Source organism: Gopherus flavomarginatus, chromosome 1, assembly GCF_025201925.1.
Source record: "Gopherus flavomarginatus isolate rGopFla2 chromosome 1, rGopFla2.mat.asm, whole genome shotgun sequence".
Classification (NCBI taxonomy): Eukaryota; Metazoa; Chordata; order Testudines; family Testudinidae; genus Gopherus; species Gopherus flavomarginatus.
In genome coordinates, this window is record NC_066617.1 from 364,303,656 (window position 1) to 364,326,354 (window position 22,699).

General features: G+C 44.3%; 1 protein-coding gene across 1 annotated transcript in view; it reads left to right on the top strand.

Annotated features, from left to right (window-relative positions):
- LOC127039436 (disintegrin and metalloproteinase domain-containing protein 20-like) overlaps positions 1-22,699 on the top strand; it is a 143,933-nt gene that overhangs the window by 22,079 nt on the left and 99,155 nt on the right. The window contains exons 7-10 of the mRNA XM_050933226.1: positions 2,620-2,691; positions 13,752-13,823; positions 16,352-16,521; positions 18,954-19,035. Of these exons, the coding sequence (XP_050789183.1) occupies positions 2,620-2,691; positions 13,752-13,823; positions 16,352-16,521; positions 18,954-19,035 (396 nt within the window). The remainder of the gene's footprint in view (positions 1-2,619; positions 2,692-13,751; positions 13,824-16,351; positions 16,522-18,953; positions 19,036-22,699) is intronic.

The following is a 22,699-nucleotide window of genomic DNA, read 5'->3' on the forward strand; positions in this document are numbered from 1 at the left end:
CGGTTGAATCACACACAGACATAACCAATAAGTTTAGAACATCCCAGATAACTATCTAGAATATGAGATGGGATTGAGTAATTGAGAGCAGGTCTGCAATGGCTGGTTGCTTCCCTGCCAGAAAGTAAGGTGGCAGGAAAAAAATCTCTCAGGATTGCATCAGAGAATTGCTCCAAAATATGCTCTCATATCTAGTACTGGGGTAGCTGGGTTAAGTCTGTATCCACAAAAAACAACGGGGAGTCCAGTGGCACCTTAAAGACTAACAGATTTATTTGGGCATAAGCTTTCGTGGGTAAAAAACCCACTTCTTCAGATGCATAGAGTGAAAATTACAGAAGCAGGCATTATTATACTGACACATGAAGAGAAGGGAGTTACATCACAAGTGGAGAATCAATGTTGACAGGGACAATTTGATCAAGGTGGATGTAGTCTACTCCCAATAATTGATGAGGTGGTGTCAATTCCAAGAGAGGCAAAGCGGCTTTTGTAGTGAGCCAGCCATTCTCAGTCCCTATTTAAGCCCACATTAATGGTGTTAAATATGCAAATGAATTTTAGTTCTGCAGTTTCTTTTTGTAGTCTGTTTCTAAAGCTTTTTTGTTCAAGTATGGCTACTTTTAAATCTGTTATAGAATGTCCAGGAAATTGAAGTGTTCTCCTACTGGCTTTTGTATGTTACCATTCCTGATGTTTGATTTGTGTCCATTTATTCTTTTACGTAGAGACTGTCTGGTTTGGCCAATGTACATGGCAGAGGGGCATTGCTGGCACATGATGGCATATATAACATTAGTAGATGTGCAAGTGAATGAGCCACCTGATGGTGTGGCTGATTTGGTTGGGTCCTCTGATGGTGTCACTAGAGTAGATATAGAGGCAGAGTAGGCAATGAGGTTTGTAACAGGGATTGGTTCCTGAGTTAGTGTTTCTGTGGTGTGGTGTGTAGTTGATGGTGAGTATTTGCTTCAGGTTGGGGGGCTGTCTGTAAGCAAGGACTAGCCTGCTTCCCAAGGTTTGTGAGAGTGAGAGATCGTTTTCCAGGATAGGTTGTAGATCCTTGATGATGTGCTGGAGAGGTTTTAGCTGGGAGCTGTTTGTGATGGCAGGTGGTGTTCTGTTATTTTCCCTGTTGGGCCTGTCTTGTAGTAGGTGACTTCTGAGTACCTGTCTCGCTGTGTCAATCTGTTTCCTTACTTCCTCAGGTAGTTATTGTACTTTTAAGAATGCTTGATAAAGATCTTGTAGGTGTTTGTCTCTGTCTGAGGGATTGGAGCAAATTTGGTTGTGTCTTAGGGCTTGGATGTAGACAATGGGTCGTGTGACATGTCCTGGATGGAAGCTGCACCTATGTATGCTGCAAGCAACAAGGATACTCCGAAGATTCCAACTGACGGAACTGGCCCAGATTTTTCAAAGGTGAAATCTGTACACTATAGGTGAAATATCCAGTGGGGTGAGAAAACTTGCTTAATCTAGATGTTGCCCAGTCTAATAAGATTGAGAGTTTAGACTGCGTGCTTATATTTTATTTTATCTTGGTAACTAACTCTGACTTTTTGCCTATCACTTAAAATCTATCTTTTGTAGTCAATAAATTTGTTTTACTGTTTATTTTTACCAGTGACTTTGTATGAGGTGTGTGGCAAATCTGTTCAGGTTTTGCAAAGGCTGGTGAATATCCACTTTCCATTGAAGAAGTAGTGAACCAGTTAATAAATCTGCATTGCTTGTCTTGAGCAGTGCAAGATGATATATTCCTGAGATACAGTGTTGGGGGCTGTGGGGGCAGGATTGGGCTGGTGCCTTTCTCTGTGTGATTCATGAGTGGCTCTGAGAGTATTCATGGAATTTATTTGGGTGTTGGGCTCGACATGCGGTTGTGCTGAGTGATAACAGCACCTGGAGGGGGTTGCTGCTGATCACTAGCGAGGCATTGTGAGAGACAGCCCAGGCTGGAGAGAGTTCAGGGAGCACAGTGGTCCCACGGTTCAAGGCTGCACCATGGGGATCCTGTCACAACCCCCAGGTACTTTTCTATAGTACTCCTTCCCAGGCACTCATTTTCCATTTTGTTTGTGTGCAACTGATGGTTCTTTCCTAAGTGGAGTACTTTGCTTTTTTTCTTGTTGAATTTAATCCTGTTTCCTTAAGACCATTTCTCCAGTTTGTCCAGATCATTCTGTATTTTAATCCTATCCTCCAAAGAACTTGCAATGCTTCGCAGCTTGGTATTGTCCACAAATTTTATAAGTGTGCTCTCTATGCACTTATCTAAACTGAATTACTGATAACTACTCTCTGGGAATGGTTTTCTCACCAGTTATGTAGTCAGTTTATAGTAGCTCCATTTAGGTTGTATTTCCCCAGTTTGTTTATGAGAAGGTCATGTGAAGCACTCTCAAAAGCCTTACTAAAGTCAAGATATACCTCACTTCACCCTATCCTCTAGGCTTGTTATCCTGTCTAAGAATTATAATTCTGTAAGATTTTCCCCTTGGGTGAGTGACATAATACAGGAGGGTATGGTCCAGGGTTATATTTGTGTGATTCTACATGCATTTAAACACCTCAATTTACTGTACATAATCCTGTTTTACGTGTCTTTACTTCCAGAAAGGTGAACTAAACACTTTGTACACATCTACCAGATATTTAGAGTGTTATTTTGTTGCAGACAAAGCAAAGGTAAGTAATCAAATGATAGTGTTTGTTCTAATTATAATGTCAGACTTACAAGCTATTTTAGTAGTGATCCTTCTGCACTTAAATCTCCCAGTAAAATATTTGTATGAAATGTTGAGGTTTGATGTAAAGATTAGGATGTGAATTATTTTCCTTAGTCATTGGCTAGAAATATATATGCCCTTCAATTGATGAAGGTTGGACATTTTAAAATCAGCAGGTCCAAGTAACTCGTGTCAAACAATTTTAAGAGAGCTGGCTGACAGATTTGCTGAAACACCGATGCTGATTTTTTATAAATCTGAGAACACTGGGGAAGTTCCAGAAGACTGGAAGAAAGTTTATGTTGTGCCAATACTTAAGAAGGGTAAATGGGATGACTCAATTAGTTATAAGGCTATGATTTAGTGACAGAGGTCACAGAAGTCATAGAATTTGTGACTTCCAGTGACCTCCATGACTTATGCCTGCAGTGATCAGGAGCTGCAGGGTCCCCTGCCTGTGGAGGCTGGGAGCTGCAAGGTTCCCCACCACCCACAGAGGCCAGGAGCTTCAGGGGCCCCTGCCGCCTGCACACACAGGGAGCTGCAGGGTCACCTGCCACCCAGAGGGGCAGGGACCTGTGGGGTACCCCTGCCACCTGTGGTGGCCCCTGGAACTCAAAGTTTCCAGGGGAACCCCCAGAGCTCCCAGTCACCGAGGACGGTGGGAGAACTCCCAGGCTCCCTGTCACTGCCATGGCCAGGCAGAGGAGCATCCCCACCCAGGTCCCAGCTTCCCTGCTTCAGGCAGTGTGGCGACCCACAGATCCCCATTTTGTCATGGATATTTTTTGTAAAAGTCACGGACAGGTCATGGTTTCTTGAATTTTTCTTTTTTGCCCATGACCTGTCCGTGACTTTTACTAAGAATATCTGTGACAAAATCTTAGCCTTAATAATAGGCCTGTCACACTGACATAGATCCGGGAAACGTAGTGGACTGACTGGTACAGGACTAGATTAATAAAGAGGTAGAGGAGGGTAATATAATTAATGCCAATTAACATGGGTTTATTGGAGAATAGATTCTGTCAGACTAAGCTGTTATCTTTTTTCACGAGATAACGAGTTGGGCTGATAAAGTAATAGTGTTCATGTAATAGACTTCTTTAAAGCATTTGGCTTGATACTGCACAACATTTCAGTTAAAAAACTAGAATGATACAAACTTAACATGGCACACATTAAAAAGATTAAAAGTTGGCTAAATGGTTAGTTCTTAAAATGTAATTGTAACAGGAAATCATCACTGAGTGAGTGTGTTTATAGTGGGGTCCTGCAGGGGTCATTTGTTGTCCCTATGCTATTTAACATTCTTCTTTGAGTGCTTGCTCATGTCTATTCCATTGCAAGTGTGTGTGCTCGCCACATGCACCGGTGCTGGAAGTTTTCTCCTCGGTGGTATCTGTAGGGGACCGGCTCTGGCGCCCTCTGGAATGGTGTGTGTATGCCGCAGCATAAGGGACAATGCCAGCTCCCTCCACTCTCAGTTCCTTCTTACTGTCAGTGTCGGTGCTGGAACGTATACTTGCCTGAGCAAGCTTACTCCCCTCAACTGCTCATTGTTAACTTTGCTGTATCTAGTTGTTGAAAAGTTGTGAGATGTTAGTTCCCTTAGTGTAGTTAAGTGTTAGTTTGTAGTCCCTAATGGGACTTAGCCTACGGGACGGGGCATGCCCACATCCTTGGGCTTCAGTCCCTGTGACTTGCAGAAAACCTATGCCAGTCAGTGACCGTCCATAGCAGTTGTTTGAAGTGCTTAGGGGAAACCCATGTTAGCAACAAGTATTGCATTTGTAAAAGCTTTAAACCTCGGACCAAAAAAGAGCACCAGAGCCATCCAGATCAGACTGTGCTCCTAGCACCATGGTTTCTGTGCGGAGCACGCCGCTGGTGACGACTGCGGACCGGCGTCGATCCCTGTCCCCAGTACCAGTTAGAAAGCAAAGAAAGGCCAGAAGGGGACATTCTCCTGTGTCCCATAAAGGGAAGGAGAGGGCCAGAGGAGGTCAAAGATCTGTGAGGGGCAACTCTTTACCTCTGGATGGAGGTCGGGCCCCAGCTCCTGCTGAGCAAGCTAGCCCACTCCAGGACTCACCCACCACCCCAGGAAGTGGCAAAGGCATTTGACACCTGGCAGTGTTGTCCACACCGGAGGCCTTTCAGGTCTCAGAGGACATTCTGTCCCTACCGGTGCTGGCCGCGCTGGCCACAGAGGTGTCCCGTTCCAGGGGAAAACCTGCCTTGGGATCCTTCCAATGGCCCCATCGGTGCAGCGCAGCTCCTCACCGCTTACAGGTCAGCCCGCTCATCAGAGTCCCTGGCGTCAATCCTCAGACTCCAGGCAGTGCTCCGCTGGTCGAGGAGGTGATCACCAGTGGAATGGCGCAGACCTACAGAGTTGTGGCACCTGTCCTCTTGGCCCCGGTGCTAGTGATGCCCGAGCTGCTCTCCCAGTGTACAGCACTGCTCTGGCGATTCGAGCCGCTGGTCCAAGGACCCTGTTACAAGTTGCTGGAACACCAGTACGGTTCTCTGGCAATGTGCCCATGATCCCTGATGCGATGGCCTACTCACTACCGTTTCTGCTCCCGCTCAGCAGACCACTTGCTAAGCATAAGGGATAGATTGCTGGATTACCGTCACCAATCTATACGAACGGCACCACCAGTCACTGGAGTCATGGCACCGAGGGTCATCGCCCTTGTGCAGATCCTCAGCGGAGCTCTGGGTTTGGCACCAACAGGAATGGGATAGCAGATGGCCTCGGCACTGTCCCGTTCCCCCAGATGTGGACCTTCCTCCTCAGGCTCCAACAGTGAGGAGGATTCCCTATCAGTGAGTCAGGGCCACCCATTGGGGGCACTATCTTTTGCCACAGCACATCCCAGTGCAGTATGGCCTCAGGGCTAGTGGCCTGCTCCTGGCACCTCGGGAATCCCTGGGGGTTTCCATAGCCCTTGCAGGGGCGTAGATCAATTTCAGGGGCATTGGACAAGCAGTCGGTGATGGTCTAATGTCCTAGATGTGACTCTAGAGTGGAGGAGGCGACACAGGTGGCAGACATGCCAGTACTCACCACCTCTTCATCCTCTCCTGACAAGGCTATTACGGAGCCCTCTCACCCAGTCCCAAAGGATGATGCCAAGGCTCATCAAGAGCTCTTAAAGAAGGTTGCCTCAAACCTGGAGCTTGAACCTGAGGGGTATGGAACAGCTTCCATATGAGGACAGATTAATACGAATGAGACTTTTCAGCTTTGAAAAGAGATGACTAAGGGGGGTTATGATAGAGGTCTATAAAATCATGACTGGTATGGAGATTGTAAATAAGGAAGTGTTATTTATTCCTTCTCTTAACAAAAGAACTAGAGTCACCAAATTAAATTAACAGGAAGCAGATTTAAAACAAACAAAAGGAAATATTTCTTTACAGAATGCACAATCAATCTGTGGAACTCTTGGCCTTCATAACATCCTCTGGCAAAGACTATAACCAGGTTTAAAAAGGAACTAGATAAATTAATGGAGGATAGGTCCACCAATGGCTGTTAACCAGGATGGGCAGGGATGGTTTTCCTAACCTCTGTTTGCCAGAAGATGGGAATGAATGATGGGATGAATCACTTGATGATTCCCTGTTCTGTTCATTTCCTCTTGGAGTACTTGGCACTGGCCGCTGTTGGAAAACAGGATAGTAGCTAGATAGACTATTGATCTGACATAGTATGGATGTTCTTATGTTCTAATACATATTTTGCTCAAATTTATAATTTATTATTAGATAATAAATAATGCTAAGATTTAGCCATGGGTATTTTTAGTAAAAGTCATAAATAGATCATGAGCAATAAACAAAAATTCATGTCCCCGTGACCTATCCATGACTTGTACTATAAATACCCCTAAATCTTTGGTGTTCTGGGGGACTACAGGGGCACAGTTGCTGCTCTGGAGGGGTTTTTGGGGCACCCACTGGTGCTGGGGAGGTCTCGGGGGCACCTGTTCGTGCAGAGGGGGTGTCTCCGGGGCACCCACTACTGCTCAGGGAAGGGGCTGTGGGCACCTACTGGTGCTCAGGGTAGGGGCTCCATGGTGCCTGCTGGTGCTCAGGGGGAGAAGGGTGGCCTAGGACAGTGGCAGCCTCTTCTGGCTGGGGGAAGCCCTGCCAGTCCCGGACCACGTGAGTCGCTGCTGGCAGGAGACAGCCCCATTGACCCAGGACTGTGGTAGCTGCTGCTAACGTGGGGTGGCCCCAACGGCCCGGGACTGCAGCAGCCGTGGCTGGCAGAAAGCAGCCCTGCCGGCTTGGGACCGCAGCAGCTGCTGCTGGGATGAGATGGCCCAGGACCACCACTGTTGCTGGTGGGGGTGTGGTATAGCTGGCCCGAGGTCTGCTGGAGCTACTCAGGTGGCCACCGGATCAGTTGCACTTGCTGGCTGCAGAAGTCATGGAGGTCCCAGAGAGTCACGGAATCCGTGACTTGCATGACCTCTGTGACAGACTCGCAGCCTTAAGAAATAATAGATGATAAAAGGCTTGATGCTCAAATCGGGAATTATAGTAGCTAAACTGTGAGTTCTTAATTTTCTACAAAAAGAACAGGAGTACTTGTGGCACCTCAGAGACTAACAAATATATTTGAGCATAAGCTTTCGTGGGCTACAGCCCACTTCATCAGATACATAGAACCGCTGAACTTGAATTAATATACAAACTAGATACCATTAATTTAGGCATGAATAGAAACTGGGAATGGCTGAGTCATTACACGGATTGAATCTCATGAAAGCTTATGCTCAAATAAATTTGTTAGTCTCTAAGGTGCCACAAGTACTCTTGTTCTTTTTGCGGATACAGACTAACATGGCTGCTACTCTGAAACCCTTAATTTCCTAGAAATTATTAGATATTTTTAAAATAGGCGATGTAATTTCATTGTTGTGACTGATTCAAAAATATTTCTGTGCAGCAGCAGTTATTATACCAATTCCTTGCTTAGAAATAATTAGCCATGTCACCCTACTGTATAATCTGGATGATTTGAAAACTTCTAGAAAAGTTATTATTTTATATTGGGAATATATTGAGCTGCAAGAGAGAAATAATAAGATCACCTTCTGCCTTTCATATTTTATTTACTTAACTACAGTAATTCCTCACTTAAAGTCGTCCCAGTTAACGTTGTTTTGTTGCTGATCAATTAAGGAACATGCTCGTTTAAAGTTGTTTAATGCTCCCTTCTAACATCTTTGGCAGCCGCCTGCTTTGTGTACTGCTTGCAGGAAGGGCATCCCGTTGCAGCTAGCTGGTGTGGGCTTAGAACCAGGGTGGACCGGCAGCCCCGCTATCAGCTCCCCCTGTCAGCTTCCCGCTCCCCGAAGTTCCCTGTGCAACAGCTGCATCCCTCCCCCCACTGCCATGTGCTGCTCCTGTCCTCTGCCTTGGAGCTGCTCTCCGAGACTCTGGCTTGCTGTGAGGGGGGGCAGGGAAGAAAGAGGGGGGCTAATGTCAAGGTGCTCCCTCCCCCCAGCTCCTGCACCCCGCTTAGCCCATCTTCCATAGAGCAGGGGGGTCACACCAGGGTTCAGGACAGAGGAAGCTTGCAGCAGCTGAGGTCTCAGCAGGCTGATCTAATTAACAAGGCAGTGTACTTAAAGGGGAAATGTGCATATCTCCCTTCATTCCTGCTGCCTTGTAGAGTGAGAGAGTTAACCCTTGAGGGCTTAGCCAATTGCTAGTTCATCATTTAGCAGTAAGGGAAATATCCCACCCTCTGACTCCTCCACCTCAGCGAAGCTTCACAATCATCATCACTGTATACCAGTATTACATTGTTTGTTTAAAACTTATACTGTGTGTGTGTGATGTATGTATGTGTATGTGTGTATATATATATATATAGTCTTTTGTCTAGTGACAAAATTTCCTGGGAACCTAACCCCCTCATTTACATTAATTCTTACGGGGAAATTGGATTCGCTTAATGTCGTTTTGCTTAAAGTCGCATTTTTCAGGAACATAACTACAACGTTAAGTGAGAAGTTACTGTACTCCTATCTCTAATTAAATAGTGAGATATGAATACCTAAAAAAAAGGAACTAGCCAAGCCTATACTCTGATATTACTACAAGTTTAGGTGATATATATATATATACAGGCAGGGGTGGGGAATCACACCAGTAGCTCACATTGTAGACCAAGGATCAGCAACCTTTGGCATGCAGCTCGCCAGGGTAAGCATCCTGGTGGGCTGGTCCAGTTTGTTTACCTGCCGCATCCACAGGTTCGGCAGATCGTGGCTCCCACAGACCGCGGTTCACTGCTCCCATGTGCTGGCCACCGCTTCCCGCTGCCCTCATTGGCCTGGAGTGGCGAACCGCAGCCAGTGAGAGCCGTGATCGGCTGAACCAGAGGACACGGCAAGTAAAAAAACCAGCCCGGCCTGCCAGGGGTCTTACCCTGGTGGGCTGCGTACCAGAGGTTGCCAATCCTTGTTGTAGACATAGCCATAAATGTGAAGCTGGAAATACTTCAGCTAAATGCGCTGACAGGGTAAAAATGCTCCTGCACAGGGGCTTGAAGAACAGACATATTCAGCAATACAAAGTAAAACAATCCCTAGAGTGACTCCAGCTAGAGTAGGAGTACTTGTGGCACCTTAGAGACTAACAAATTTATTTGAGCATAAGCTTTCGTGGGCTACAGCCCACTTCTTCAGATGCATCCGAAGAAGTGGGCTGTACCCACGAAAGCTTATGCTCAAATAAATTTGTTAGCCTCTAAGGTGCCACAAGTACTCCTGTTCTTTTTGCAGATACAGACTAACACGGCTGCTACTCTGAATCCAGCTAGAGAGGTATTAAAAAGCCCCAGATAAACCTCCAGAAATGCTTGTGCCAAATGTGTCACTGCAATGCCAGTGTGGATATAGCTACATTGCTATGGGCCATATATAACTCTGCAGTGTGGATACTCAGAGGAGGGTTTGGTAAGCACATAGTTGCATATATGGGAGCTCAGACACCTTTAAACTCTGTAGTGTAGCTAGACCCTAAATGTGTGTCCTTACATTTTCCTGTATTAAAATGAGCTTAGTTAACTTAGCGATCCAGATAGTTCTGTATAACGGAACTGTTCTTATTATAAACTGACCATTACCAACACTCTGTTCCGACAAGCGGACAAATACAAAACGACGTGGATGCACCCTAGGTCCAAACAGTGGCATCTGATAGATTATGCCATTGTCTGAAGGCGAGACATCCGAGACGTACTGATCACCAGAGTAATGCGAGGCTCAGAGTGCTAGACAGACTACAGATTAGTCAGGACGTCTCTTCAACTTTACATCGCTCCCCCTTGGCACAAACACCCTAAGCATGTGCGACCTGCTTTCAACATAGCCAAACTGAAGGATGCTCAGTGTTTCAACAATTTCCAGATGAGTCTTGATGACAAACTGACATCCCACGGACAACTGATCTGTACTGTAATCGAAAAGTGGGACCAGTTCAAGCAGATAGTGACTGACACAGCAATAACATCTCTTTGACCAAAGAAAAGAACACGTCAGGATTGGTTTGATGAAAACCAAGAAGAAATATGCTCAGCACTGGAAGTGAATAGAAAAGCCTTTATCGAATGGCAGAATGATCTATCCTCAGTCTCTGAACAGGACCATTTCAAGTACCTTCAGAGCAAAACACAGAAAGACCTCCGTCCGATACAAGTCAACTGGTGAGAGAGCAAAGCCAAAGAAATTGAGCACTGTGCTGAGACCCACAACTCAAAGATGTTATTCAGTGCTGTTAAGACTGTCTATGGACCTTCTAAACTAAGGACCTCCCCACTGCTCTCATCAGACAACACAGCGCTGATTAAAGATAAAGAAGGCATCAACGAAAGATGGCGAGAACACTTCAGCAACCTTCTCAATAGACCATCAACCGTGAATAATAATGTCCTCAGTGAAATTCCACAACAACCTGCTCTGACAGATCTTGACTCTCCGCCTACTATTGATGAGATTAGGAAAGCTGTTAGCCAGATGAGTTCAGGAAAAGCTCCTGGAAAAGATGGGATACCAGCAGAGATATACAAAGCAGCAGGTCCAGCAGCACTAGCAGCGTTCCACAGCGTGATCATCAGCAACTGGGAGGATGAAAACATACCATAGGACCTCCACAATGCTACTATTGTCTCTCTTTTCAAGAACAAAGGCAGCAAAGCAGAATGTGGAAACTATAGAGACATATCCCTCCTCTCTGTTGGAGGGAAGATCATCCCCCGCATCATCTTGAACCACCTAATAGCCCATATTTCCGAGGCAAATCTACCTGAAAGTCAATGTGGGTTTTCGACCTGGCCGGAGCACAGTCGACATGATGTTTGCTGTCAAACAAATGCAAGAGAAGTGCATTGAACAGAACATGCACCTGTATGCTGTCTTCAAAGATCTGACAAAGGCATTTGATACTGTCAACAGGGAAGCCCTTTGGACTATTCCAACACTACTTGGCTGCTCAAGAAAATTTGTCCAGATTATATGCCTTTTTCATGACAGCATGATAGGCGAAGTATTGTCTGATGGAGCCACATCAGCCCCCTTCAACATCACCAACGGCGTGAAACAAGGATGTGTTCTCGCTTCTGTCTTATTTATCCTGTTCTTTGCATGCGTCTTCAACCATGCAATGAAAGATCTGGATCGAGATATATATTTGAAATACCGGCACGATAGTTCACTTTTTGACCTCCGTCGTCTGAATGCAAAGACTAAGACAGTGCAGAAACTCCATCTTGAGGCACTCTTTGCCGATAACTGTTCCCTCATGGCTCACACTGAAAATGATCTTCAGCACATTGTCAACAAGTTTGCCGAGGCCTCACAACTTTTCAGACTAACTATCAGCCTCAGAAAGACAGAAGTTTTCCATCAACCTGCACCTGGATCAAATGCTTCTGTCCCGAGTATCTCCATTGATGGTATTCAGCTTAAAGTAGTGGAGAACTTTAAATACCTGGGTAGTGTCATATCCAGTGATGGATCACTGGATAATGAGATCAATGCACGAATATCCAAAGCAAGCCAGGCACTTGGCTGTCTGCGTGTCAAAGTTTTAAACCACCATAAAATCCGGATGTCAACAAAACTCCTTGTGTACAGAGCTGTTGTTCTTTCATCTCTTTTGTACGGGTGCAAAACATGGACACTATATAGGCATCACATCAAGGAGCTCGAAGCATTCCACATGCGCTGCCTCTGCAACATCATGAAGATCCGCTGGCAAGACAAAGTTCCCGATCTTGAGATCCTCGAGAAAGCCCAGATGACAAGCATCGAAATGATGATCAGGAAGTCACAGCTACGTTGGACCGGTCATGTCAGCCACATGGATGCCAACAGAATCCCCTGCCAGCTTCTGTATGGTGAGCTCTCCTAGGGCATCCAGCATATAGGTCATCCACGGAAACGTTACAAGGACACCATCAAAGCCAAGCTGCAGTACAGCAGTATCAAACCTAGGGACCTTGAGGATGCCGCCAGTGATAGAACACAGTGGTGTGCAACAGTCAGAAATACCTGCATCACCTTTGAGGAAGACCGCTGCCGGTGTCTACAAGAGGCACGCGAACAACGTCACAGAGCACCAGCAGCGCACAGCCCATTGGCCGTGAACTTCCCATGCACCATCTGCAGCAAAATGTGCACTTCTAGAATTGGCTTGTATAGTCATCAAAGCACACACCATGAGACCAACACTAGATGATCTGCACAGATTTGTCATCATCGGATCGATGGACTACCAAGACATTTGCCTGTATTAAAATGAGCTTAGTTAACTAAGCAATCCAGATAGTTCTGTATAATGGAACTGTCCTTATTATAAACTTTACCAGGGATGAGAAACCAATTTAAAATTATTCAAGATCAAATATGCCTACTGGGAGGGGGGCAAACCCAAAACAAACAAAACTATAAATGTTTTAAGTAGAGAAAACAACACGAAGAAAGAAAATCTCCACACTCTGAATGGAGGTGAATGCATAAGGGAAAATCCAGACATAATGTAATCTTCTCTTCTCTAAAAATAATATCAACTATTATTCCCACTCTTCAGAGCAAGAAGCTCAAATAAGGCTGCAATGAGTAGCAATCAGCTTAAGTGGTGATTTGATCAGCCTATAAAATTGGGAGACGATTTCTGATAGTAGAAGATTCTCTAGTCTACCAGACAAAGACATAACAAGACCTAATGTCTGGAAATTGAAACTAAATAAATTCAGATTGGTAAATTTTAATAAGGAAGTTAATTAACCATTGAAACAACTTATGAGGGACATGGTGAAGTTTTAAAATCAAGATTGGATGAGTTCCAAAAAGATATGGTCACTCCATGCTGAACATGAGCTTCCAATGTGATACTGTGGCCAAAAAGGCTAATGTGATCTTTGGATGCTTTAACAGGAATCTTCAGTAGGAGGAGAGAGGTTATTTTGCCTCTGTATTGGGTACTGGTACAACTGCTACTGGAATACTGTGTCCAGTTCTGGTGTCCACAATTCAAGAAGGACGTTTGATACACTGGAGAGAGTGCAGAGTGCCACTATGAGAATGATTAAAGGATTAGAAAATATGCTTTATAGCAATAGGCTCATGGAGCTCAATCTATTCAACAAAGAGAAAGTTAAGGAGTGACTTCATCACAAACTATAAGTACCTTCACGGAGAACAAATATTTGATAATGATCACTTCAATCTAGATCAAATGGTGAAAATCCTGACAGAATATATTCAGAGAAGCAAAAACACAGAAATATAATTGGCACGAAAATGGAAAAAGTAAATGAATAACAAAAAATGAGAAGTGAAATTATATGTAGGAATATTTGTGTGAATCATAGTTAATTTGGAAAGATTTTTCATGAAACATCTGCTGCTGTTTAAAGATCTCACATAGAATTAATTCTTTCTTCAGAATGGAGAGTCTAAGATGTTTTGGTGTTTTTACTCCTAGTTTCGCCATGAAGATTCCAATGAAACTTTGTTGACATTGAAGATGCTCCAGTATGTACATTTAACAAGTGAGGTGAGTTATTTACTCTTATTTATAATTGTGACTGATGTTATATATCTGCACTGAGGAATCAGGGGACATAAGAGGCCTCCTTAGTCCCTACACAGGTTACTTGTATAGAGTGTTGCAGCTCTGATATAGATTAAGTCCAAATGATATATCACCTTCTTTCCCACTGAAAGCAGGGCCTGGCATAATTTGAGGTGGAATTCTGTATTTTGGAAGAAATCAAGCCAGCTTTGTTTCCATGCTCCCACTAATTATCATCGTCATACCCTATTTAAAAGTTCTAACAGTTTTATCTACTAGGTCATTGGAAACTGGATGGTAAGGGGAAATTTAAATATGTTTTATCGGATCCCTGAGGTTGCTCCACTTTAGGTGAGTCTGCCTCCCTGCACCTGCGATCGGAGATTCTTCGCAGTGCCCATTTGGCCCGTACATGCCCGCCCCCCATTTTGTGTCTCCCTCTAGCAGCTATGTGGCACTGAGCAGCCAAACTGCCCTCAGTTTCTTCTCCACCGCCCTTGGCCTGAAATGGAGCCCTTGGCAGCACCTCCTTAGTTTCTTCACGTTTACCTTTTAGAGTTAGTGTTAGGATAGTTATACAATAGAGTTAGCTATAGCTACTCTCCTCTCCCCCACTTATTTCTTTTTAAAAAATCAATTATTATTAGTTACCGGTAAAATTCTGTTCACCCTTATAGTGTAGTCTAGTTTTCACTTCCTTCACCTGGGGGAATGGTACTGATAGAGGCATGCCCAGATCTCTGGGGTTTAAACGCTGTCTTTCAGGCCGTGAGTCAATCCCGGTCAGTGATAGGTACTCTCAATGTGTTCATTGTCTGGGTGAGAGACATGTATCTCAAAAGCGCGCCCATTGCCTCAACCTCAAGACTTGCACCAGAAAAGAACGGGAGCTCAAGCTAAGGCTTATCCTGATGGAAAATTCACCGCATCCAGCTTCCAACCGCAGACCCCACTCAGACACCAGTCCTCATTGACCCCAGTGGTGGCTTCCAGCAGACATCCTTCATCACCCTCAGTAGTAGTGTAAAATTCTGCCACACTTGAGTTGTCTTTATCTGTGATCCCATGTATGATGAAATGAAGTTGACCTCACATTTAATTATCTCAAATTCATGCTTAGGATTCCTGTTGCTGACGCAGCAGTAGATGGACCAATTGTACAAACTGTTTAGTAGCCTTCCAATTCAAGGGAAGGTTCCTGTTATGCCACATTCCCTTTAGAGATGACCTTTCCTGTTTCCTGGAGTAGAACCACTGTTCACCAAAACATAATCTATCTGCAATGGTGGTATAGACTCCACACTGTAATAGCCATGAAAGATTTGATAAGTGGATCAGTTATGTCTCCAGCCACAACTATGTCCAATTAGCATCAGCTTGGATAAAAGTCTGCAATTTAGGCAGAATACATGGTTGCCAGAGAGGCTGAGAGCTTGAGGAAATGGGGAGCAGCAGACAGGGAAGAAGCAGCTCAAGGAGACAGATCTCTAGGGGGACAGGATTAGAGAGTAGCTCTGTGAAAGATGCTTGTAAACAGGCATAGATGGACGCAACCCAGGGAAGTAGCAGGGGATCGTATGAAGCAGACTTTAGCTGATTAACACAAGGTCCCTGGGCTGCAATCCAGAGGGGAGAGAGACCTGGGTTCCCCTCCCACTCCCACAGAATAGAGGTGTGATTTTTTTGGAGTATGTGTGTGAATGGGAGAAACAGGCCTTACCTGATCTAGTGCTGTTGTTTTCAGGTCTGTCCATTGTCCCGTACTGAAAAAGACCCTATAAATATCAATAGGGATCATAAGAGCCATTATAAATAGCTTTTAAAATAATTGTAGTTTTCAAAATGTCGGGACATACTTATTTAAAAGATGCTTTACCAGAAACTTGAACATTGAAAATCTGTTAGGTTTTTTTTTTAAATAAAAAGTTGAGTGTCCCTTTAAAAATATTAACTTAGTATTAGTGCAGTTAATACATAGGTCTTCTATCAAGCCTCATTTAGTTCAGCGTTCTGCCAACATACTATTGGATTGTTCTCTTAAATCATTAATGGTAATCTCCTGACTCAGTTACAGGAAGCAGCATACATGAGGCCCCCAGAGCTGTGCATGAGAGTGGTGATGTCATGTTAATACCTGAGAAAGTGCAAGTGACCATCATCAGAACAGAACAGAGAGACTGGCTGTATACAAAATACTGCCAAACACCCGAAGTGAACAAATGAAAGTAATAGATATTTTTCTGATAAATTCTTTCAGCTTTAGTAATCATGAGTGTTATTTGCAACTATAATATGTAAACACTTTTCCAGACAGAAATGAGATTTTTCAGATCAACAACAGTGTCCCTTTAATATTATGAGTATATTCTGAGCTCCAGTGCAGCTTCTGTGGCTGAAGAGGTAAAGTGGAACACAGACTGTGGAATGACACCAGCAGTATGGATTATATGAAGGATCATAGCTTCACAGTGTTATATGTAGATGATTTTTTTTAATATTTATGTTTTTAGATGTACCGTCCATTTGGCCTTCACGTTGTTCTGATTGCATTAGAGCTTTGGACAGAAAGGGATCTCATGACAATTACTCACCTTTTGGAACAGGTTATTGTATTTTATTCGACCTATGTTCGAAAATTCCTTATGGGCCGTGTACAATTCGACCACACACAATTAATTGTGTAAGATTCTTTTATTTTAATCTTTTAAAATATGGTAATACTGTTCTCTATATTTGTAACCGTCAATATTAAATTCAGTCCTTGAAGATATTTTGCAAGATTTTGTTTGGAAACTAGACAATGTACCCCGCTGCCCCCCACTCAAAAAAAGGATCCTTTATTCTCCTGCATAGCCCAGCTGGCTATTGCAAAATTAGGTTTTCCTTTGGGTTCTGTAGCCTAAGAGGTGTGAGCAGCCTGATAGTCTCCACCTACTTGGGAAAACCCTCAGTTCATTCTACCTCCTAGGCAACAGCACAGATGGTTTCCAGACCTCCTGACCCTCATTGTACAAAGGAAATGTTAAACCCTGCTCAGATTTAAAATGTTTGGCAAGTCGTACAGTTTTTTGTTCAGTTTGTTTCTTGTAATTGATTTTTGGGGGCAGATTTGCTCAGACTTCAGCTCCATGGCACTCTGCTTTATTCGCAGAACTAGAGCTGCTGCATGGGTGAGAAAGTAGGAGAAGGTCCAAATGTTTTCATATTTGTGATTGTACAAGTTGCTGTTTATTAACAGGGATGCTTGGGCATCATGATTGAGAAGTTAGGAGTCTGTGTTTGAAGATACAGAAAATAAATTAAGCTGATGAATCTTTGGATTTAGTTTCCTCGGTTGTTCTTACATGCTCTTTCATAATGCCCTTCATTCCAGCTCTCCGAGGTCCATATTCACAAAGCACTTCAGCACAAGCCTAACCTTTTAGCATGTGGTTAAATCCCATTGAAATCATTGAGACTGCTAAATTGAAACCTAAAAGTGCAGGCAGCAATAGTAGGAGTACTCAGAGCCCACCAACAGCCCTATCATCTCAAAATCAGGTACCAGAATTCTTGAAGGCAAGATATCCTGCAGCAAAGAGAAAGCAGCAGCTGGAAACAAATAGATATTTTATAACTTCATATAAAAGTTTACAACCTGGGTGTATCTGTATACTTTTGCCAATTACTATAAAATAAATTTCAACTCACAGGGTGATGATGGGCTTTTGTAAGCTGCCATGTTTATACAAATACTTTCATTGCACCTTTTTCTGTACTGCTGTAAACTAGTTAACCAGTAGTGAAGACAATTTGGGCCAGAGCATCAGATAATATAGATTGGTATAGCTCCATTAAAGCCAGTTTACACCAGGTGAGCATCTGGCCCTATGTATGTGAGACTGGGACAACTGCATTCTTACATGTATATTTGTCCTCACATAACATAAGCAGGGACAGCTCCAGGCACCAGCACCCCAAGCTAATTATTTCCAATCCTGGAAATTTAGGCCTAACCTGAAAAAAAACATGATGATTACTTTCCATCTGAACAATAAAATGGCTAATACTGAATGTGATGTGCAGTTCTGCGGTGAGAATGTCGGCCATGAGGCTATCCCAAAGTATCTCAGCATTACACTGGACCAGAGTTTGACCCTCTAACAAGATTTCAAGAACACCCATGATAAGCTCAGGTCTCGTGTCGCACTTATTAGGAAAATGGCCAGAACATACTGGGGCTCCAATCCACAGATCCTATGAACCGCAACAATTGCCTTTGTATATTCTGCAGCTGCATAGTGTGTGCCAGTATGGTCGCACAGAATTCACACTAAACTCCTCAATACCCAATTCAATAATGCCATGCGCATAGTATCAGAGATGCTCAAATCAACTCCAGTTGTTTGGCTCCCGGTCATATCGCATATCCGGCCTCCACAGATTAGAATAGCTGCACAGACATCTCGCTTCCTCAACCATGTCAATGCAAATAATCTGCAGAACCCACCAAAGACAAGATTAAAATCTCACAACCCTCTATGGAACCGCATCAAGCCCCTTACACTTAACTTCGACACTGAAGCTCAATGGAGAGCCACGTGGAGTATTTCGATGGCTCAAAACAAACAGTTCGTCATCAACCACACCAAGGAATCACTGGGTTTTGACTTATGTTGGAAAGACGGGTGCAGACTGAATCACATCAGGACATCTCATGGGAGATGTGAACAAAACCTCTTTAAATGGAAATGAGGCAAACACTTATATGCTACAGCGTGCTGGCTATCAAACCTAGATATAGATTTGTAATTGTTGCTACCAAGGCATATAGAAGAAGAAGTGACTTATCTATTAATATGGTCACTGGTCTCAGCAGAATACACTTCAGCAAAGATGTTTCTAGTTGGTTCTGATGGGGTAGACTTTAGCTTTTAAGTAATTCTGGATTGGTGGACATTTATGTTATGAAAAGATGTATTTACAAGTAAGAACATAACGTTTTCTTATAGATTTAAATACGGATCTTATATTTCACTCTTTTATTTATACTGAATTTATTTACAGCTATAGAGAACAGTTTAACATCAAATGAACATTCTGTATTTACATTTACTTTATTTTGTATTTTAGGGGTGGAAAATATCCAGGGATTGATGGATATTCATATGGAGACCATCTGTGCACTGGTACTCCCTCAGTAGCTACTGTCAAAGTATGTGAAATATAGTCTACAGTATGTACACTTCAAAAATTGATATTTTAATTAATGTAAATATTTTCTCCAGTAACATTATGCTAATAATTGATTGTTTCATAGCATTTAAGTCTAGAACTATTAGAACATCTAGACTGACATCCTGTATATCACAGGGCATTACATTGCACCCAGTTATCCCTATATAAAGCCCAATTTCAGACCAAAGCCTTTCAGTCCTTAGATGACTAAACAGTTATGTGACACAGGCAGAGAAAAGAAGAGACCAAGGTGCCACCAAGGCTCCTGGAATGGCAGAGAATTGACTAGGTGAGCTATGTCTAGATGATCCCAGCACGTGATCCATGTCCCATGCTGCAGAAGAAGGAGAAAAAAACCTCAGTGTCCCAGCCAAGCAGATCTGGGCTAAATTCCATCCTTAAAATCCAGTGATCAATTGCACCCTGAGGATACGAACAAGGCATACTGGCTAGTCATCTAAGAAAGAAGGCTCCCTGCACCTTCTCAAAGTCCTAGTCCACCCATCCCATGTCTCCTCTCCAGCTGTAGATAATTGAATACACTCTGATGCGTCAGAGAAAGGTGGGGAAAAAAAACCAGAGTACATTTAATCAGTTTTGATCAATTGTGCATTTTGGGGGCAGGGGAAATCCTTCCTGACCCCTGCAAACACCTGAAACTCTGAAGCATTCACTTTGATTATATTCCTTGTCCTAATGCAGTGCTGCAAGTGTTATGAGCATGTTGAGAGCACTGCAAAGCTTTCTGTTCTCCACGGCTCATGATGAGAGGTAATGAACAAGGGATGCATAGATTCACAAATGTCAGTCAGAAGGGACCACCATGACCATCCAGCCAACCACCCACACACAAAGGCCATAGAAATTTCTCCCAGAATCTTGATTAAAGCATATCTTTTAGAAAGATACCTATTCGCTATGAATTAGCATCTTATTTCAAGGTTGAATTTGTCTAACTTCAACTTCCAGCCATTGGATCTTGTTATGGCTTTGTCAACAATACTGAAACTCCGCCCGCTCCCCCGCCCATATCTGGTCTATGTGTAAAAAGCTATATACAGCAATCAAGTCACCTCTCAACCATCTCTTTAATAAACTGAATAAACTGAGCTCCTTAAGCCTCACGTCGTATTCATATTCATGCTCATATTCATTCCTCCACATTAGGTGTATGCATGCCATCTGCACAATCTCTGGAGATTTTTCCCTCACAGGTATCCATCGGGTCGGCTCTAGTGCCCTTTGTTGCTGAGCACTCATATGCTGATATGAGGGGCCCAGTTGATTCCGCATCCTCTCAGTTCCTTCTTCCCTACTATGATGGTCACAGGAACAGCTCCTCTTGCTTACTGGTTTCCTTATTCCAGTTCTTTATTTTCTCAGCAGATTAATTTTACGTATTGTTAGTTAACACTTCTAACCTTGTTAGCGGATTTTCGTCTGCTCCAGATACTGGAGCATGCCCCAGTCCCCGGGTTTCAAGCTCTGTGCCTCCTGAAGCAAGCCCATGCTTGTGAGTGACCCACACTCCACTTGTCTGAAGTGCCTGGGGGAGACTCATATTAGGGACCGGTGCTAGATCTCTTGGGACTTCAAGCTCTGTACGAAGAAGGACATGGAGGCCAGGTTGAAGTTCCTCCTGATGGAGGCGGCGCTCCATCCCTAATCAGAGCTGAGCCAGTCTTACTTGGCACTCAGTATCTCAGTGTCAGTGTAGAGTGCTCCTTCTGATGTGAAAGAATCTCTGCACTGTTCTCCGCTGGTACCAAATTAAAAACATAAGAAGTAGCTGACAGAGGGGACATTCTCAGACTCTGAAGAAAGCCAACCACATAGAGTGCGATGAAATATGACCTGAGTCTGGCCAGTCCTCTGCCCCTACTCTGAGGGCAACACCATCAACTCTACCTCATAGGCAAGTTCCATTGAGTCTGGTCCTGGACCATCCCTTGGCACTGGAGGAGCAATGTGACACCAGCAAGATTGTGGTACCATTTATTCTGGAGGCATTTGTCGTGGCCAGGGACCTGCTGGTGCTTTCGGTACCACCATTGCCAGCAGTACAAGAGTTGGTGGCATTGGTACCAGGGAGCAGAAGGGAATGTGTGGCCCTGGGTTCCCGTTTGGTACCAGACCCCTCGGTACCATCTAGAGGAAAACCGCCTTACTTGCCTCAACCCAGGTATTTCCACCTCAGCACCATTCCCCGGCACCGATGGATATCTCCCCTCCATGATCCCCAGAGGAAGGCTTGTCATCATACTTGGAGGTAGAATTGTATTCCCACTCGAGGAACTGCTGTCAGTTCCCCACTGGGCAGCCCGACGAATTGATGGACCTGGATGCAGGGGTGTTGCTGAGTACTTGGCACAATGAGCACTTGCTTATACAGATACAGCAGCCATTTTGGAACCTGTGGGGTTTTCCCCCTATGCAAGGGCCCTCTTCCAGACACTCTTACTCTGTAGTCTCGGAAGGAAGAATGCCCCCATTCTATGACCAGCAGATGACCTGGGCTCCAGTACCAAGCCTTAGGACCTAGATCTCTGGGATCCAGTCAGTGCAGAAGGAGAGGAGCAGGACCCCCTTCCAATATAGGCCTCTTCTTTCTCTTCCCTGGATGAGGCAGTGTCTGGGATGCCTGTATCTTCCCCTCATGATGACTTTGCAGCTGACCAGGAGCTGAAAGTGGAGGTAGTCAAAGAATCCTCCCAAAGCCTGGTTCGTATTCTGTCCACTGCAGGCCCATCGAAAGTGGCCCTCCATCTCAATGAGGCCATTATGGTACCAGTTAAAGCCTTGTGGCAAACCATGTCCTCCCTGCCTCCCACTGCAAAAAGTGCCAAAAAGAAGTATTTTCTTCCCACCCAAGTCTATGAGTACTTGTACACCCACCCCTTCAGGGTTCCTGGTTGTCTTGGTGGTCAATGAGAGAGACAGACAGGGACAGCAAGGAGTGACTCCCAAAGCAAAGGACATGAAGAGCCTAGACTGTTTGGAAGAAAGATTTCTTCTACAGGAGATCTACAGCTCCAAAGCTCCAACCAGCAGGCTTTGCTGGGGAGATACAATTTTAATGACTGGAAGTTGATAAGGAAATTGAAAGACTGTCTTCCCTAGGAATCCAGATAGGAGTTCTCTGCTTTGGTGGAGGAAGGGAAGTCTGTGGCCAGGGCCTCCTCACAGGCCACCATTTTTGGAGGATGGATCCTGGCTTCTGCAGTGCTCATGCATATATATTCTGGGCTCCAGTCCTCGGGTGTACCACGGAGGTCTAACAGTCCATCCAGAACCTTTCATTTGAATGCACTTTGCTCTTCTCCAAACAAATGGATGTGAAGTTTTACTCTTGCTCTTCTCCAGACAAATGGATGTGAAGGTTTTGTGGCAAATTGCCAGTACTGTTATGCTGGGTCTCGCGCTTTCTCTTCTTTGGGGAAGGTTCAGGGTACCATTGCTTGCCTCTGAACCGGTATTTTAATTACCCCACTAGTGTCCTTGAGGAGGGGAGTGGAGAGTGAGGGACCTGGGCCCGCCGTCTTCTCCAGGTCCCAACCCAGGGGCCCTGAGGTTTGTGGTGAACCACTTGAACTAGCGGTTCCTTCCCTTGGGCTACTTCCCTCTCCTGCCCTTCAGCTTGT